General features: G+C 47.4%; 1 protein-coding gene and 1 pseudogene across 3 annotated transcripts in view; both read right to left on the reverse strand.

Moving 5' to 3' along the window:
• DIS3L2 (DIS3 like 3'-5' exoribonuclease 2) overlaps window positions 1–19014 on the reverse strand; it is a 368569-nt gene that overhangs the window by 73297 nt on the left and 276258 nt on the right. For all 3 annotated transcript variants that reach the window (XM_055397563.2, XM_055397562.2, XM_088844794.1), the window contains exon 13: window positions 16160–16393. In XM_055397563.2, the coding sequence (XP_055253538.2) occupies window positions 16160–16393 (234 nt within the window). The remainder of the gene's footprint in view (window positions 1–16159; window positions 16394–19014) is intronic.
• On the reverse strand, window positions 556–6538 carry LOC148778491 (ubiquitin-like FUBI-ribosomal protein eS30 fusion protein pseudogene; annotated as a pseudogene).

A 19014-nucleotide genomic window follows, 5' to 3' on the forward strand; every position in this document is an offset into this window, starting at 1 on the left:
AAAACTTCAACATAGGAATAAATCTTTGTGACCTGGGGTCAGTCAAAGATTTCCTAGATATGACACCAAAACACAGTCCATTAAAAATTCAGTAACTTAGACTTTATCAAAATTTAAAACTTTTGCTCTTCAAGAGTCTAAAACGATTCAGCGAAAAGGAGTAAAGAAACAAGAGAATGAGAAGACAAGCCAAAGTCAGGGAGAAAAGATCTCACAAATCTGATGGAGGATTTACAGCCATAATATAAAAAGAACTCTTAAAACTCAGTAATAAGAAACCAAATAATTCAGTGAAGTGGGCAAAAGATACAAAGAGGCACATCACCCAAAAAAGACAGAAAATATGCACGTGAAAAAGAAGCTCAACGTCTTTAGTTAGTAGAGAAATGCAAATTAAAACCACAATGAAATACCACTACACATCTATTAGCAGGGCTAAAACATACAAACAAACAAAAAAACTGGATAATATCAAATGCAGGTAAAGAAACTGGAACTATCATACTTTGCTGGTGAGTGGTACAGCCATTCTGGAAAACAGTTTGGCAATTTTTTTTTTTTGCTTGGGTTAAGTGGCTTTATTAGAGAAAGCCAAGATTACAGAGGACTTAGGAGTTAGCATTAGGGCCCTTCTTCTTGCCAAAGGTAGGCACAACATTGACAAAGCACAGGTTGTACTGAATACATCTCTTGGCCTGGCCTGTTGTCTTCTTTTTCTCTTGCGTGGCCACCTTGGGAATCTGACCTCTCACTTTCTCAGCATGGGCCAGGGAACCATGGACTTCACCTCCAAGCATGTGGTCAGCTACTTCCAGGGTGCTCAGAGCCTCCATCCCACACTGGCCCCCAGAGTAGCCTCATCCTCTAGGGGCATGCCTGCCAGGAGCAGGACTTGATCTTCTGGAGTGACACCCTCCGATAAGGCTACAGGAGCCTTGATCTGGGCGAACGTCTCCTGGCAGGTCACCTCGACAGTGTGGAGCTCCTAGGCGTGGACTAAGTGCTGCGTGTTGGCGACTAGATCGCGGACACTGCCGCCGCTACTGTGAAGATGGAGTCAAGAAAGGGGAAGAAGGGAGGGCACGCACGTCCTCTCCGCCTGCTGCGCGCCATGTCACTGGCAATTTTTTATGAAGTTAAATATACACTTACCACATGACCCAGCAAGTCCCACTTTCAAGGTATTTACGCAAGTGAATTGAAAACTTAACCATCACACAAAAACCTGTGGGCAAATGTTTATGGCAGCATTATTCATAATGGCCCCAAACCGGAAACAACCCACATATCCTTCAATTGATAAGTGGACAAACTGTGGAACATCTACACCATGGACTACTACTCTGCAATAAAAAGGAATGAACACTGATACACACAAAACACAGGGGTGAACCTCAGGGGCGTGATGCTAAGTCAACGAAGCTCGACTTAAAAGCTACCCACATTCTGATTCTACTCATGTGACATCCTGGAAAAGGCAAAAGTACAGAGAGAGAAAACAGAGGAGTGGCTGCAGGGGCTGAGGCGGGGGGAGGGGTTGACTACAAAGGGGTGTGCATGAATTTTCTGGGGTGAGGAAACTGTTCTGTGTCTTGGTTGTGGTATGTGTAGCTTGTTGTTCAGTTGCTAAGTCGTGTCTGACTCTTTGCAACCCCATGAACTGCAGCACGCCAGGCTTCCCTGTCCTTCACTATCTCCCTGAGCTTGCTCAAACTCATGTCCATCAAGTCGGTGATGCCATCCAACCATCTCATCCTCTGTTACTTGCTTCTCCTCTTGCCTTCAATCGTTCCCAGCATCGGTCTTTTCCAATGAGTCAGTTCTTCGCATCAAGTGGCCAAAGTATTGGAGCTTCAGCATCAGTCCTTCCAATGAATATTCAGGGTTGATTTCCTTCAGGATGGACTGGTTTGACCTTCTTGCTGTCCAAAAGACCCTCAAGAGCTTCTCCCGCACCACAGTTGAAAAGCATCCTTCTTTATGGTCCAACTCTCACATCCATACATGACTACTGGAAAAACCATAGCTTTGACTATACAGACCTTTGTTGGCAAAGTGATATCTCTGCTCTTCAATACACTATCTAGGTTTGTCACAGCTTTTCTTCCAAGGAGCGTCTTTTAATTTCATGGCTATAGTCACTGTCCGCAGTGATTTTGTTTGCAGAACTATATACTAAAAAGAGTAAATTTTACTGTATATAAATTATTACCTTACTTGGGGAAAAAAGTAATTCTGGCTAAAAATGTGGCTTGTGTGTCTAATGCTTAAGGGTTTCAGAGAGTAGTGATAGTAGAAGGAAGCTTCTTCCTTTCGTAAAAAATCTCAAGAGTATTTTGAACCCACAAGCGGTTAACACAAAGGCAAGCCAAAATGATAATAAAATACCATTTCCAAGCTACCATATTAACAAAGATTAAATAAAACCCACAAACTCTCAATTTGGTGAGAGGCAGGGACAATGTGCTATTGTTTCCTGCTGGGGAAAGATCTAAATTAGTCTAACCTCTCTGGAAAATCATCCCATGGCTTGTGTCAAAAGCTCTAAAAAATGTGCACACTGTAGGATACCTAGAAACATGTTATTAGTAGGGGATGGCTATTTGGGGCTTACTTGTTTTTTGCTTTTGTTTTGGTGCTTACTTGCTAATTTAAAATTTTCATAACACAAACGAGTTACTTTTATACTACAATCACAAAAGTTAATAAAAAGAGAAAGTATCACAGAAAAATAGCTCTTCCCTTTAATCCAGTCATTCTAAGCATACATTCCCAAGGAAATAATCCAAAACTGGATTAACAATGCATAAGAATATTAATTGGAGCTTTATTTATAATAACACCAACAGTAACAGCACTAGGAAGGGTTACGTAAACAGTGGTACGTCTCTACCAAGGGAACATCTGAGTGATGGGAGGTGGGGCTGACGTGTGACCTTCTTTCCTTCTTTCCTTGCTCACAGATCTTGCCAGCTCTCCCTGTGATTCCAGCGTTAGTACTGGCTCTTGAGTGCTTCGGGATACCCCCAGTCTCATCTCCTACTGCAGTGTTCCCGTCACACACCCAACCTAACCGGACCACTCATGCCAAGCAGTGGGAGCCCACCCTTCCTCTCCCCTGCACCTCCGCTTCACGTCCTTTCTCAGCATCCCGGCACACGGCTAACATCCGTTTGCTATTATGTGTCAGGGACCACTCTAAGTGTTTTACGACCACAAGTCATTTAATCTAACAACATCCTCGTGGCATAGCTATTACATGTGGGGAGGGGTGGGGGTGGGGGTATCACAACTCCAGGGGGCAATTAAATCATTTCTAATTTACTTTCAGCATTTCTAGCATTTTCTTATAGTAAACTGCTTGTTTTTATTTTGCACAGGAGAAAACTCTTAAAAACAGAATGACCTTGTTTTAAAGTGGTCCCCTCAAATCATAGCTGAAGTCCTCAGGTAAAATACCATGGCGGCCACTTCCACACTCAGCCCGAACCAACTTGCCCTGTGCGCCTGCTTGTTCTGTGTCCCTGTTCCTCCGTGAAACGTTAAGCTACTCTCAGAGCTGGGGCCACATTCTAATCTCTTGGTCCCAGTATCTAGCACAGTACTCTCCATCTGGTAGATATGTTTTAATGTGAGAAATGAAAAAGAGGTCAAAAGGGATGGTCTAAAGTTATAAAATACTTTTAAAGCTCTTAAGTTCTCTTTGGTTAAAGACGTCTGTCGTGTGCCATTTAAAACAGAAGCAGTTACAGAACGTAGCACTCAGGTTACAATAATGCCATTCTTGAAAAATGTGAGAATTTCCTGAGGAATAACAAACAGGATCATATTTTCAAGTTCTAGACTGTAAAACAGGCACCGTGTCCTGGAGCACCGCTGACCACAGGTGCACTGACGGCGGGGGCACCTCCAGCGCTAGAAACACCTTGCGGCCTGCCTCCTCCGTGCCAACGCTGCAGATTTATGGGCGAGCGAGAAGCGTCAGCGAGGTGTCTGCCTTCTACGGTGAGCGAGGGGAAGAGAATAAAGAGACAAGACGACAGGGTGACATGAATGAAGACCTAGGGTGCGCTGCATCGGGCACCGAGAGGGGAGACGGTAAAGGAGGCTGAGAGACGTGGATGGAGGCGGAGGTGGCCTCTCTGAAGCAGGCTTCTGGAGGAAGTGGGGTGCAGTGGAGCTGGGGGAAGTGAGTAGGGGCCTGGGCTATGCGAAGGCAGGGGAGGACAAGTGAGTAAGGGAGACAGCTAGGTGGGAAACGGGGAACTGACTGCTGCGGGCCTCCAAAGCCAGGGGGCGTGTGGATCTGATGGAACTCTCCAGCAGCTCTCAAAGGCTGGTCTGAGATCTACAACACGAGAGGAAGGTTTTCCATGAAGCTCAACCAGGTCAATGGAAGAGACTGCCCTGAGCTGTGAAATGAAGTCTTCCTTTGTACTGGTGCTAAACTGTTTCATTTATAAAATTGTGGAGGTGGTAGATGGCAGCTGGCTTTTAAAGAAAATGCTCTCGTTTGGCAAAATGAAACCCCCAAATCCTATTTCTCCTCCCAGAATATTAACGAAAATCTCACTACCCGTGAAATCTGCTGGAGGAGACAGCAGGTTCTTGAGTGACAGGTGAATGCGGCATTTGGGGCAGCAGGGTCTGGCAGTGGAGTTCATCATAGATGGCTGACCAAACAGCAGCAGTGGAGCCCCCAGCTCGCAGAAACACGGAAACCGAAATCAACTGGGCCTGCCCCAAGAAGCGGTCATGGTTGAAATCTAAGGATCAGCTGCAAGGGTTCCCTTTCCCCAGTGCAGGTTTTATTAACGTCAAAGGATTCCATGCCTCTTACGGAGCTGTTTGGCTCACGTTCGAGTGACGTGGGATTTGACATAGGGGCAGGAGGAGGACGTGCAGAGTGTCCTGTGAATAGAAGGGGAGAATTCAAGAGCTTTCTCATTGTGAGCACAATTACCCAAAAGCAAGGGTCCTGGGGGAGCCAAATCCGTTCCGTCTGTCAAGGCCACTAACCTGCAAGGCTCGCATCTCAGAGAGAATCGGCCACCACCCTGCTCGACTCCCAGAAGTTTCTCATGTATCATCTGGTTGGGGTGAGAGCCCACTATTCTCATTTCACTGCCCCCTGGAGATGCTAGGGACTTAGGTTTGAATCATCCAGGCACACTCTCAACCCCAGCTGTGATGTGAGTTATCTTCTCTTCTCAGAAAGCCCAGCAGCAACTAACACAACCCCTGTCTTGTGGAAATCATTTCCATTAAAAGTGAAACCAGGCTCTGATCAGAATTCACAAAGGAAGCGTTAGGCTGGGGATCCCACCATGGGGTAAGAATCATTTCCATCTCACCAGGGAGGTGGGGGATGACAGCTGGTATTAGCTCACCCAGGAAGGACGCTTTTCGAAAGGTAGGTGTGGGCGGGAGGGATTGGGTGCCTGGTCCACCTTTCTAGGCTGGCAAATCAGGTTGCAGACAAGCCTGAGCATCTTCATTTCCATACTGGCACAGTGGGGGTCTCTGTGCCTTCCCCTGAGAGCCACTTCTGCCAGGCTCCCTGAGGGCACAGAGGGCTGAGGATACAGAGGTGAACACAGAAGTGCTTAGGAAGCCTTAGAAGCACTGCCAACCCCTGGGGTGCTAAAGCTTCCTGGCTCCTCACACCTGTCCAGGCAGCTCCTCCATGAGAAAGGCCTCATTACACCCTCTCCTAAACCCTGTATGTCCTGGCAAGTAGTCAAACACCCAAGCCTTTTATTCAAAAGAGGAAGAAACCTCTCTGATTCATAATGTGCGTTTGATTCTCTTACATAAGCACACCTCTCTTCCAGAGCTAGTCCGTCTCCCAGATCACAACTACCATTGTTTTTTTTTCCAAAAAGACCAGTGTGTGTAGAGATGCTTAAAGACCTTGAAACATCCTTAAAAACAAGCACTAGGCAGCAGCTAGAGACATAAAAATGAACAGATGCTGTCCTTAGCCCGAGGGAACTCATAGTTTCAGAGAAGGAGACAGGGAAGCGAATGGAAAATGTGAAAACATGAAAGCAGTGTGAAAACGTTGATCCACACAGGTGTTGGGTGTAAATAAGATGCTCTGGGAGCCCTAAGCGGGACGGCAAAAGGGGATGGCCATGGCAAGCTTCTCTGCAGCAGGATTTGGAGTGTCAGTCTTCAGCTGCCTGAAAACTTAAGACAGGTCTATAGGGGTGGAGGTCCTCCCTTCTGTAAGAGGTGAGTCTGGATAACAGGCAAACAGAAAGAGCTGGAGGGCAAGTTGAAAAGCTTCCAGAGGTCAAGTGGGAGCCATGTTCACTTTCTGAAGTTATATAGACACCAGTCTTGAGCCTTCTGCTAAGGATACATTCTGGCTATTCTGACCAAGAGCTGAAGCATCAGCTACTTACCGGTGCTCACTGGAGGGCACCGAGCAGTGAAGGCCATCCCAGTACTCGGTGCCCAGCGCCCTGTCTGCAGAGCACACGCCCCTCCTCCCTCTGCTCCGGCTACTCTCTGCCCCCTTGAGTCGCCCCATCAGAGTTTCCTTTTACAGCATTAACTTCTGAGCTGTTCCAAATGCCTGAACTGGCTCAGGCTGCCTTTCTCTAATCCAAACTTCACCACTAATAGATGGGAGATTTTGATCTCAGTCTGACTTGTGTGTCTATTTCTCAGTGGGATCAGAACCTAGATGGGAGAGGAGTGTGATGGAACACATCCCTTGACTCTCGATGAAGTGGGCACTGGCTGACCCTCAGCTCTTCTTCACCAAGCATGCCTTTCACTCTGATCACCTTGTGATTCTGGGCTGCCCTTCCCAAGCAGCCTGTTTTCACTAACTCCATCTACCTAAGAACCATTAGGCTGGGTATTCTTTTAGCCCTGTGTCAGCTTACTATGCCCTTGCTTTTATCTTACTGAAGCTTCTCATAAGCACATAGAAAGTGAAAGTTGCTTAGTCATGTCCAACTCTTTGGGACCCCCTGGACGATACAGTCCATGGAATTCTCTAGGCCAGAATACTGGAGTGGGTAGCCTTTCCCTTCGCCTGGGGATCTTCCCAACCCAGGGATCGAACCCAGGTCACCCGCATTGCGGGCGGATTCTTTACCAGCTGAGCCACCAGGGAAGCCCAAGAATACTGGAGTAGGTAGCCTATTCCCTCTCCAGCGGATCTTCCCAACCCAGAAATCGAACCGGGTTCTCCTGCATTGCAGGCAGATTCTTCACCAACTGAGCTACCAGGGAAGCCAACTTACTATGCCCTTGCTTTTATCTTGCTGAAGTTTCTTGTAAGTTCAGAGCTCTTTACAAATTCACCAAGCACCTCTAGGGTAAAGTTTGTCTTCCACAGCCCTCAGGCTCCTTTGTAGGACTAGAAGTGGTAGTTGTAACACAACAGGAGCCCAAGAAACATCTGTCCAGTGAGGGCTGGAAATCATGTCTGAGTCTGTATTTTTAACAACTTCCAGAATACTACTCCCTGCATTCCTTCTAATTTTTGAAAATTATGAGTAAATGACTATGTGACATGCCTAAAGGGAGGGTGAGCATATGAAAGTTCAGGGTTATAATAACAAGCTGCTCAGCAGACCTACTCCAACACTTAATGATATGCGTTAGTTTTTATGCGTATGCTAACAAGCCACAAACAGTGATCAGCTCACACAAGTGGGTGTAATTAGTGTTGTTTATATACACCCAGGTCAAGTTTTCAAGTCTCGTCCATGCCTTGGGAGGCTTAAATGTGGACTGTTTTCCCTGATTCCACGTGAAATTAAAGTGTGATCGCTAAGTCACTCTCTCCCTCAAAGGAAGGACTTCAACACCCTCTGACTGGGAAGTCCTGTGCCCCACGCCCTCCCGAGAGCTGGAGTCCGAGGCTGTTCCCTCCCCAACCTCTCTCCCGGAGCCTCTCAAGTGAGCACAGACCCTGGGCTGTGGATTTACTTATAAATGAGATGCACACATGGAAATGAAACTCCTGCTTATATGATTATCATGAAGCTGGTAAATGGACGAAAGAGGGGGAACTCTGGCAGGGTGATAAATGCTCTTTAAGCCTCCCTGGTTCTAGAACCATCTCCACGGCTTGTCCACATTCAACCAGAACCCTGAACTTCTGGTAGAAGCCTCCTGTGCTATTTATCACTACCCAAAAGAGAAGGGTAGCGATTCTTATGGTGGCAGAGATGACATGGCTCCCAAATGACTACCTCTAGGTGAGCCTGACCAACCAAACGACCTCCAGACCTCTATGCCCACATGCTTATTCCACATCTCGACCTGTTCTGTCTCCAGGAGGCCCTTCAAACTCAACTCTCCTCTCCGAAGGTACTTGGGTACTTCTCAGATCTCCTAATCTAAGGTACTTCCTTGTCAGTTGTAGCACTGCATCCATGCACGTGCCCGAATCTGAAACCTGAGTCCCTGATTCAACTCTCCTTCCTTGGAATTCCCTGGTGGCTGAGTAGTACAGAATCTGCCTGTCAGTGTAGTAGACACAGGTTCAATCCCTGGTCTGGGAAGATTCCACATGCCTCAGAGCAACTAAGCCTGTGCACCACAACTACTGAGCCTGTGCTCTGGAGCCTGGGAGCCGCAACTACTGAGCCCACGTTCCCTAGAGCCCGTGCTCTGATATAAACTCGAGAAAAGCCTGAATAGCAAAGAAGATGCAGCAGAGCCAAAAAGCAAAACACCTCTCCTCCCTCAGCACCCGCGCCCCTCCCTTCCACATCTAATTAGGACAGTCAATCTGTCAAGGCTTGCCAATCTTCCTTCCTCTCTCGATCTGCAATTTTCTATCTCCCCACATTCTCTATCTCAGGTTTAGCCCTCATCATTTCTCTCCTGAAATATAAGCTTTCTTCTTTTATTTCTTCTCTTTCAGTCTACTCTCCATGAGGCAGCCAGTAAGCTCTTCTAAAATACAGTTCCGTTCATGTCCCTTCTGTGTCTGAAATGGTCCCCCAGCTCCCATGCCCGCTCCTGCAGAATTTGAGCCTGGCCCCTGTCCCCTCCCCTAGCTGTCCTCTCTCATCACACTCCATGACCTGGAACAATCAGACGCTGTCCAAAGGTGCCATCTCCCATCTCTTCCATGCCTGCAATAGCAGTTTGCCTGAAATGCACCTCCTTGCGTTCAGAGCCTGGTTAGTCCCTCAAGCTTTTTAAAGTCTTGTTGTGCACACCATCCCTGCTGGGACATCGTCCCTGATCCCGAGATGGGGCCCGTCCTCTCCCGTGCGGTCTCACGCACCCTGGGACAGCTCTGCACTGTGCATTTACTATGTGGTCTGCTGGTTCCTGCACTGCACAGTGAACTTGAGAACAGGGACTGTTCATTTCCAGCACCTACCACATACCTGCTTTCTGTACTTAGTAAACATTTTCTGAAGAAAGGCTGAATAGAGGACCGTATGACTAAGAAAATACAGACCAAGTCTCCAAACACATCCAGCCACCCGATCAACAGCTTTCTCTTGTGTGTAAGTGAGGACACAAGGAACAAGACAAGGAAGAGCAGGCAGGATGGTTATGTCCATCCTCCTTGTTGTTGCTCGGCTGCTACGTCGTGTGTGACTCTTCATGATCCCCTGGGCTGCAGCACCAGGTTCTCCTATCCTCCACTATCTCCTGCAGTTGGCTTTTATTCATTTCCATTGAGTCAGTGATGCTTCTAACCATCTCTTCCTCTGCTGCCTCCTTCTCCTTCTGTCTTCAATCTTTCCCAGCATCAGGGTATTTTCTAGTAAGTGGGCTCTTTGCATCAGGTGGCCCAAGTATTGAAGCTTCCACATCAGTTCTTCCAGTGAACACTCAGGACTGATCTCCTTTAGGATGGACTGGTTGGATCTCCTTGCAGTCCAAGGGACTCTCAAGAGTCTTCTTCAGCACCACAGTTCGAAAGCATCAATTCTTTGGCGCTCAGCCTTCTCTATGGTCCAACTCTCATACCCGTACATGACTACTGGAAAAACCATAGCTTTGACTAGATGGACCTTTGTTGGCAATGTGATGTCTCTGCTTTTTAATATACTGTCTAGGTTTGTCATAGATCTCCTTCCAAGGGGCAGGCATCTTTGAATTTTCCATCCTCCTTATCTGGCACCAATTATGATACTGTACAAAAATTAAACAGCAGACAGCTGGAATGCTCATTTCTTAAGAACAACCATATTACAGAGAAGGAACAGAAACATGCTTAACAATAGTTTTAAATGCATAATTCAACAAAATATGCTGTTGCATACAGCAGCAGGGGTGGGGTTGGGGAAGAAACGCCACTGAGCTTCCTCAGAGTCCAGCTTCGCTCTGACAGTCGCCACTTAGGCACACCCTACCAGACGGCGGAGCCAGTGTCTTTGCACGTTGGCTCAGGAAGGCGGGGTGGGTGGGATAAGATCTGACTGTGAAGAGGCTGCCGAGCTTGCAGAGGTGGGAAATTAAGAACCACTGCTCTTTCTGCTTCAGGCTAATGAAAGTCACCCGACTGAAAACAGGGTAAGGGAACTGGGGCTAAACAGATTCATTCCTTGAGGCCTCCAACTGGACCTGCCAAGCATGGTACTAATCAAAGGAATAATTTGCTTAATTACATGAAACCATCCCGAGAGGTAACTTAGCACAAGCGCTCTCTAGGACCCAGCCCAGTTTCCCAGTGCAGTGGTGATGTGCTGCTGAAAGCTGACTGAGGAAAGAGCTGGATCTCATTTAGGTAGGGCTCAGAATATTATGGACCACAGGTCAACTCTGGCCTACCATCTACTTTCTGCATGGCTCATGAGCTAGGAACGGTTTTTACATTTTTAAACGATTCAGAAATAATCGAAGGAAGAATACTATTTTTTGACATGAAAATTATATGAAATCCAAACTTCTTACTGTCCTTATAGTTGTATTGGAGCACAGCTGTGCTCATCTGTTTGTCCCTGGCTGTTTTCACACCATGGCAGCAGGGCTGAGTAGCTGAGACAGAGACCAGATGGCCCACAAATCCTAAATCAGGACTGATGCTGAAGCTCAAGTACTTCGGCCACCTGATATGAAAAGTCAGTTCACTGGAAAAGATCCTGATGTTGGGAAAGATTGAGAGCAGGAGGAGAAGAGGGTGACAGAGGATGAGATGGTTAGATAGCATCATTGACTCAATGGACATGAACTTGAGGAAACTTCAGCAGAGAGTGGAGACAGGGAAGCCTGGTGTGCTGCCAGTCCGTGGGGCTACAGTCAGACACAACTGAGTGACTGAATGACAACAAGAGTTTCTATCTGGTTGCCGTGCTGTATCTCACTGTGTGCACTGTTTGTTGAACCCAAGGTAGGCAAGGCATGAGCTAAGAGGCTGGAAGAAGACTTTAGGAGCTGTAGGAACTGCAGACACGTTTATTTTCTCCTGGCTGATGTAGCAGTCAGAACAGAACCTAATCTAACCACAAGGGCTTTCCAGGTGGAGCTTATATATGCTTACAGAACAAAAGTAGCCGGTGGCCAAGAGAGTACCTCATGACACGTGCTGTGCTATAAGCGATCTCAGCTGTTACATAACCATTATTTACAAAACGTGGGGCAAGAGCAAGAGGCTGCGAGGCAAGAGAGTCTGACCATGCCGTCTTGGCTAACTTGCTCTTTCCCTACACTGGTTCCCTACAGGAAGTCTGCAGAGCCTGCCTTAAAGGCTGGGCAGGGTCAAGGTCATCCATGATACCTTCTACGGCAGCCTGGGTCCCAAGGAATTTAAAAACTGTTCCCACCAAGTTGATCTTTACAATCAAGTCCACTCAAAGAAACTGCTTTAAGTTTGGGCTTCAAAATTGTGCTACGTGGGATCCATATAAGATGCAGCTGAGAATTTAGTAAGGGTTCCATTAGTTTAGAGGACTTTGACTCCAAAGTTAAGAAGATGGAAACATCAAACTTTCTTCACTACAACTTTCTCCAAACCCAGAAAGTCAGCGGCTCAGCAGAAGCTGTTCACATGCCCTGCCCACCTGCAGGGATTCCAGACGCAGTGCTGTTTCCCTCTCGCAGGCATGCTTGCTTCTCTAGAAGCCCTGACACAGGGTGGCTTCTAAGCACTCTCACCTGACTGAGGAAGGGCAGGCTGGAGGAAAAGCACCAGAAAGCTGTAGTTTCCTGAAAACAGTCAGTACTCCCTAAGATGTCTTTGGGGGCTCCATTTGGCACCCCACCATCCTCCCTTGCCAACCTTTCTGAAGGAAACGGCTCAGGCCATAACTCCAAAAGGAGTCGAGGCCTTGTCATCCTATCACATCAGAGTCAGGCAGGGTCACTATTTAAGAAATAGGAGTGGTGTGTATTCCCTGGTGGCTCAGTGGTAAAGAATCTGCCTGCTAATGGAGGAGATGCGAGTTCGATGCCTGCGTCAGGAAGATCCCCTGGAGAAGGAAATGGCTACCCATTCCAGTATTCTTGCCTGGAAAGTTCCATGGAGAGAGGAGCCTGGCGGCTCCAGTGTATGGGGTCACAAAGAGTCAGACACGACTTAGCAATTGAGCACATGTCATAAATAAAATAATACAAGTATCTGTGTCAAATTCTAGATTTAACATGGCAGCAGAAAAGGGGATATTTTTCAACTCAACCAACCAAAAAACAAACAGAACACACTCGGCACCTGACCTGACCTTTGGGGCAGAGAAACAAAGGAGCGGCACTTCCCTGAGCTAGGACCTCTCAGCAATCCGACCCAAAGGCAGTGCTTCCCCTGTGTTTCACGCCACAGTTCACACAGAACTTGCTAATACTTGAGCACACACTGGGTGAGTGCACAGGACTGCAGGCAGGTGGCCCCAGGGGACAGGAGCCAGCCCAGGTGGCCTGCAGCTCGGGGAATACACTATCTCAGACGTGGGCCAGGCAGCTCTGGACTAAGCTGTTGCCTGCAGTCACCCAGTGATCAGGTTGCTCTGTGTTTGTGTGTTTACTGTGACCTCCGAACCAGTCTCCCCTCGACTCGACAAACAGGCCCCATGCTGGTATCCTCCACCTCACTCATTCTGGAGATCATCAGGGTAAGCTCATGTCTTGGAAAGGGGAAATTTCTGGCTTAGCAAGTTTCTTCTGCATTCAAGGGCATGCAGCAGGACACAGATGTTGTCTCCTCTTACAGGAGGGTAGAAGGACATATTTTTTGTACATCTGCCACCAAAAATGTGGACACAGTGAACTGGGGCACACAAAGCATCAGACAGCAACTCCAAACAGGAGTGCTGAAGGCACTGAGGAAAAATGGATTTTTGTGAGGGCAGATGCAGGCAACAGGCAAAAGGGAACAAATGCAGGGACTGCTGGATGGGCTGTCTGCCTGATTTATCAATGATCTTGCCAGGAACCTGCTGCAGGAGACCAATGTGCCCCTTCTTCCAAAGCTGTGGTCCACATACTTGTTTTCTGGTGTGCCATAAGTCAAGTTGCATTCTGCTCTTTGCGACCTTATGGACTGTAGCCCACCAGACTCCTTAGACCGTGGGATTGTCCCAGCAAGAATACTGCAGTGGGTTGCCATTTCCCCCTCCAGGGGATCTTCCTGACCCAGGGATCGAACCTGCCTTTCCTGCGACTCCTGCACTGGCAGGTGGTTCTTTACCCACTGACCTGGAACCAAGGAATCAGCCCCAAGGATGCAATTCCATTATTTTCAAATCTTAATTAACTGGAACCTAATTAGGACTTCAGGGTTTTCATCTCACTTGGAAGGGAAACTCATCTCTCTCAAGTCAGCATGGTTTAAATGGAAGAAAAGTGAATGAAGAGTTGGCTATCTGGATTGCTTGCACATAAGAAACTCATTTAACCTTTGAGTACTTCAGCTTCTAATCTACAAGTTGAGAGGGCTGATGAAATACAAGTATCTCAAATTATTTTCATTGGGATTGACATATACACACTATTATATATGAAATAGATAACTAATAAGGACCTACTGTATAGCACAGGAAATTCTATTCAATACTCTGTAATGACAGTATGAGAACAGAATCTAAAAGAGTAGATATATGTATATGTATAATTGATTCACTTTGCTGAACAGCAGAAACTAACACAACACTGTAAATCAACTATTCTCCAATAAAAATAATTGAAAAAAATAGTTATTTTCAGCAATAAAATTCTCACTCTAAGATATGCCAACAGGTCTGAAACTGTGATCATTCTTCTACACTGACACCTCCTAATGCAAGTTGAGATCACTGATGGTCTTTTACAGTGTTTAAAGTATTTAACATATTTAATTCAATCCAATTTTATAATGATCTGATGGGGAAGGGTGTCTAAAATGGTGTAACGGAACTCTCTCATTTGACGTGCTTGAAGTGATGGTAGGTTAGCTTTTCCAGAAGTTGGCTGAAGAGGGGAATCATACATAACTAAACATTTGTTTAACTTAATTTATATAATGCTTTTGAACTGTGGTGCTGGAGAATACGCTTGAGAGTCCCTTGGACAGGAAGGAGATCCAACCAGTCAATCCTAAAGGAAATCAATCCTGAATATTCACTGGAAGGACTGATGCTGAAACTGAAGCTTCAATACTTTGGACACCTGATTCAAGGAGCCAAATCGTTGGAAAAAGCCCTGATGCTGGGAAAGATTGAAAGCAGGAGGAGAAGAGGACGACGGAGGATGAGATGGTTGGATGGCATCACCGACTCAATGTACATGAATTTGAGCAAGCTCCGGGACATGGTGATGGACAGGGAAGCCTGGCGTGCTGCAGTCCATGGGATCACGAAGAGTCAGACAAGACTAAGTGACTGAACAATAACAACAAATTTATATAAATGCACATCCACTCACTTTTAGGATTTCCCTGGTGGCTCAGATGGTAAAGGGTCTGCCTACAATGTGGGGGACCTGGGTTTGATCCCTGGGTCAGGAAGATCCTCTGGAGAAGGAAATGGCAACCCACTCCAGTACTCTTGCCTGGAAAATTCCATGGACAGAGGAGACTGGTAGGCTATAGTCCATGGGGTCGCAAAGTGTTGGACACGACTGAGTGACTTCACTTCACTTCACACTCACTTTTACAAAAGAGTATGCTAGTTGGATTTTTATATACTTTTTTCTGATAAACTACACATACTTCATTGCCTATAATTTATAATTTTTGTTTCATTAAAAGAGAGAGCTTAGATATCTATAATGCAATCTGAGTACAAAGTTCCTCCTAAATTTTATGATTTCCCCTCCTCCTTTTTATAGTCATCACACCCAAACAGCACAATTTCTGAAGATTCGTCCTCATCAAGTGTTTGCAAACAATTTAACTTAGTTTTCACAGGAAAGACAGCTTTTAAAAATGCTCTTATTTGATCAGTGTACCAAATATTCAGTTACAGTGAGTAATTATAACATGTATAACTGGCATAGCCAGGATGGGGGTAAAGAAGGCTGACCATTGAACACACAGCTCCCCTGGAGGAAGCCGAGGTGGAGGGGAACACAGTCCACGTGTGCAGCTCACTGTGGGTGCTGGTCACTGTGTCAGGCGGAAGAGACAGCGCCAGGTGAGGAGTTTCGGGTGGCAGATGTAGGGCCTGGGGAAGGAGGGCAGGGATGGAGAAACTAATGTTGGTGTCCTCAGCATCTAACTGATAGCTCAAATAAGAAATGAGCTGCCCTGGTGGCTCAGTGGTTAAAAATCCACGTGCAAAGCAGGAGATGAGGAAGACCCTGGTTCGATCCCTGGGTCGGGAAGATCCCCTGGTGAAGAGAATGGCTACCCACTTCCAGTATTCTTGTCCATGGACAGAGGAGCCTGGTGGGCTACAGCCTATGGGGTCACAGAGAGTCAGGCACGAAGAAGTTAAAATAAGAATACAGGGGTTCATTCAGGGAGGGATTGTGGAAAGAGAAATAAACAAGAGGGTGCGCAGACTCCAGGGAATGCCAGAGTTGAGCTGAGGGGAGAGGCTTCTGCCCAGGACCAGCAGGCTCCCATCATGAGGCCCCGCGTGTCTGCGGAGTCGTGAGAGAGGCGGTTCCTGCCTGCCTCAGAGGACACTATCTGAGGACAGAGGCTGAGGCAAGGACAGAGGGACAAGCCCCAGGGCTGCCACGCTAATTCTCGCACACTGGGCTTTGGCGGAAGTCAGGTCTGCGGGCGGCGTTGAAAGAGGAAGCGACTGACCTGATCCAGACGCAGCGCGCCGTCCGCAAACCGCTGTCTGCGCAACTCCTTCGCGATTCCGTGGAGGTGCAAGACCGCCCGGTGCACCTCGTCACTCGTGTGCTCGGGGGAGACGGCAGGCAGCTCCCTCTCCGGGATTCTCCTGGTCGGGCTTTCAATCATGCTCTGCGCGTGCTCGTAGCTCAGTTTGGTGCAGGAGCGGATGATGGTCCGGCCAAACCATTCAGCGAGGATCTGCAGAGACGGATGCATTGTGAGGGAGAATTTTTTTTTTCCTTCAGCTTTTTCTTTCACGCAACCATTCATCTGTATACATTCTACAGAGACTGAGGAAACGAGGAGGGATGAGCACCGGCTTTTTTTTTTTTTGACTGAGCACCCCCCCGCCCCCTTCCGCCTTTACCAGCTCAACCATTCCGGTCGCAACTCCAGAGACAAGGCTTCGTGAAAACACCTGTCTGAGGGTTACTAGGTGTTCCCTGGTGGGGATCAGGGAGGGCCCAGCCCACAGCTGTCCCTACCATGAGAATTCCAGGGCACACAGCTCCTACCCGAAGAGCTAGAGAGACCCCTCGGACACCCTCTCCTTCCCTTGAAGGAAGAACCACTACTCTTTAAAATGGCAGCCATTAAGCACGGGGAAGTGAACAGTAGAAACCACTCACATTTTTCTTTGGTTTAGTGCAAAGAGCCTTATTATGAAGAGTCTTGGATCTGGAATATCAGACTTTAATGTTCTTTAAAAAAAAAAAAGGAAACCCTCAAAATATACTTTCTGAATTATTTCAAAAACTACTTTCAAAATACAAGCAACTCAAAATATTATACTGATGAGTCTTCTGCTGTGGCAAGCGGGTCCTGACTTTGGTTCTCAGGAGATGTGTGTCTGTGCTGAATGCAGGAGAAATTGTAGAGGGCAATCCCAGGGAGGGAGTGAGTGAGAGAGAGAGAGAGAGAGAGAGAGAGTGTGTGTGTGTGTGTGAGAGAGAGAGAGAGTGTGTGTGTGTGTGTGTGTGTGTAGAGGGCAATCCCAGGGAGTGAGTGAGAGAGAGAGAGAGTGTGTGTGTGTGTGTGTGCAGGGAGTGAGTGAGAATGTGTGTGTGTGCACATGCTGATGACTCTTCTGCTGTGGCAAGCGGGTCCTGACTTTGGCTCTCAGGAGATGTGTGTGTGTGTGTGCTGAACGCAGGAGAAACTGTAGAGGCAATCCGAGGGACTGTGTGTGTGTGTATGCATGCACTGAACGCAGGAGAAATTGTAGGAGCAATTACAGCAACTGTCCAGCAGTCCTGGGGGAAGCAGTGTGTGCAGGTCCCCAGACGAGCCCCTTTCAAGGTCAGCCCATGCTTGTCCCTCCATCACAGCCATGTTTCCTGAAAACTTCCCACTCATGGAGCTGCTCCAACCTCCTCTAGGATGACGGGGCCACGACCTCTTCATTCTTGTGGTCGCAAAGATTTCCCCTGGAGACTCAGCTTGTTTCCTTTTCTACGACTCATTCCAAACCCAGTCAGTCAATCCTCCTCCTTCCGTGTGTCAACATTTTGCTGGACAGTCTGTCTTTAGCTTGGGGAAATGTCCCTTTTCATTTGGTTCCACTGCTTTTTTTTCACACACTCCCTCAGGCATCCAGGTCAGAGGGTATCTGGCCTCTTGGGGTCTTTGTCCCCTTTTCCAAGAAGACACAGGAAAGCCCTACATATGTACCAGGGGTCACCACTGCACACAGGGTGGGGAGACTCGGATCACCCTGACTGGGCATCCATTTTCACGTGAACTGGTGAGTCAAGAACTACTTTAAAAAGCTGGTGACAGCTCCAGGCCCTCTCCCTTGAAGTATTTATGGACAAACTTTTGCAGTAAGCTCCACGAGGTTCCTAGATACTCTGCCACCCCGACGTCCATGTATCCTGGGTCTAAACAGCTCAGTGGCTCCCTTTGAACCCTCTTCTGTAGTGCTGGGCCCTGACCAAGGGCCACTTTGAATCCCGAGGAGTTCTTAAAACATATTCACTGTAACTTGGCAAAACCTGAAGTCCCCGACTCCCGATCAAAACTCGCTAGCCACTCACAAGGGTGGCACTGCTCAGTCTGAGCTGCCTCTTCTTCCTCACTGGCCCCAGTGCCCCTTAGGTTTGTCTCCTTATCTGTCAATGACAACATGAACACCAGCAAACCTGGGACTCAGCACTGATGAGAAGCTTCCCACAACTCTGTCACCTTACTTGGGCCTCCCCTCCCTTAATGCCTCCATTCCAGAAAATCTGCACCTTCTTTCTGAACATACGAAGGGCTGAAGCAGGAGCTCTGAATAGCCAGTAAGAACTTCCTGGCCCAGAGACAGCCAGGCAGCTTAAAAACAACCCATTGATTCTGGAAGTCACACCTGACACACAGACTAAAAAAACTCTCAGGCCAAGAAACCACATTGTGGTGAAGCGGCAAGGATGCCCACAGCCCCCTCACCCAGTGAAGGTCAACAGGAAAGCAGAGACCTGGCTTGGGCGGGGATGTCGGTTCCCGGGGCCAGCGTGCCTTACAGAATGGGAGGAAGGCCTCTCTGGATGGGACACCTCATTAATTTCCAATTTGGAAACTGGATTCACATCAACGCCCCGTTTGTAACCAGGGCCAGTGGCAGAAGACAAAAAGACAAAGAGTTTTTCATGGAAAAAGCAAAAAAGCCACGAGGAGCTTCATAAACAGAACCCTTCAGAGAAGAATCATGGCCTTCCTCTGCCATTCATTTCATCACAGGATTTGGGTCACTCTCTTTCTGCAGGCAGCAAGCTTCCTGCATACACTCTAGGACACTGCTATTTAGGATGTTGGATTAAACAGTGTGCCAATATCCA

The sequence above is a fragment of the Moschus berezovskii genome, chromosome 2 (assembly GCF_049115385.1).
Source record: "Moschus berezovskii isolate FMDL1 chromosome 2, NW_MosBer_1.0, whole genome shotgun sequence".
Classification (NCBI taxonomy): Eukaryota; Metazoa; Chordata; class Mammalia; order Artiodactyla; family Moschidae; genus Moschus; species Moschus berezovskii.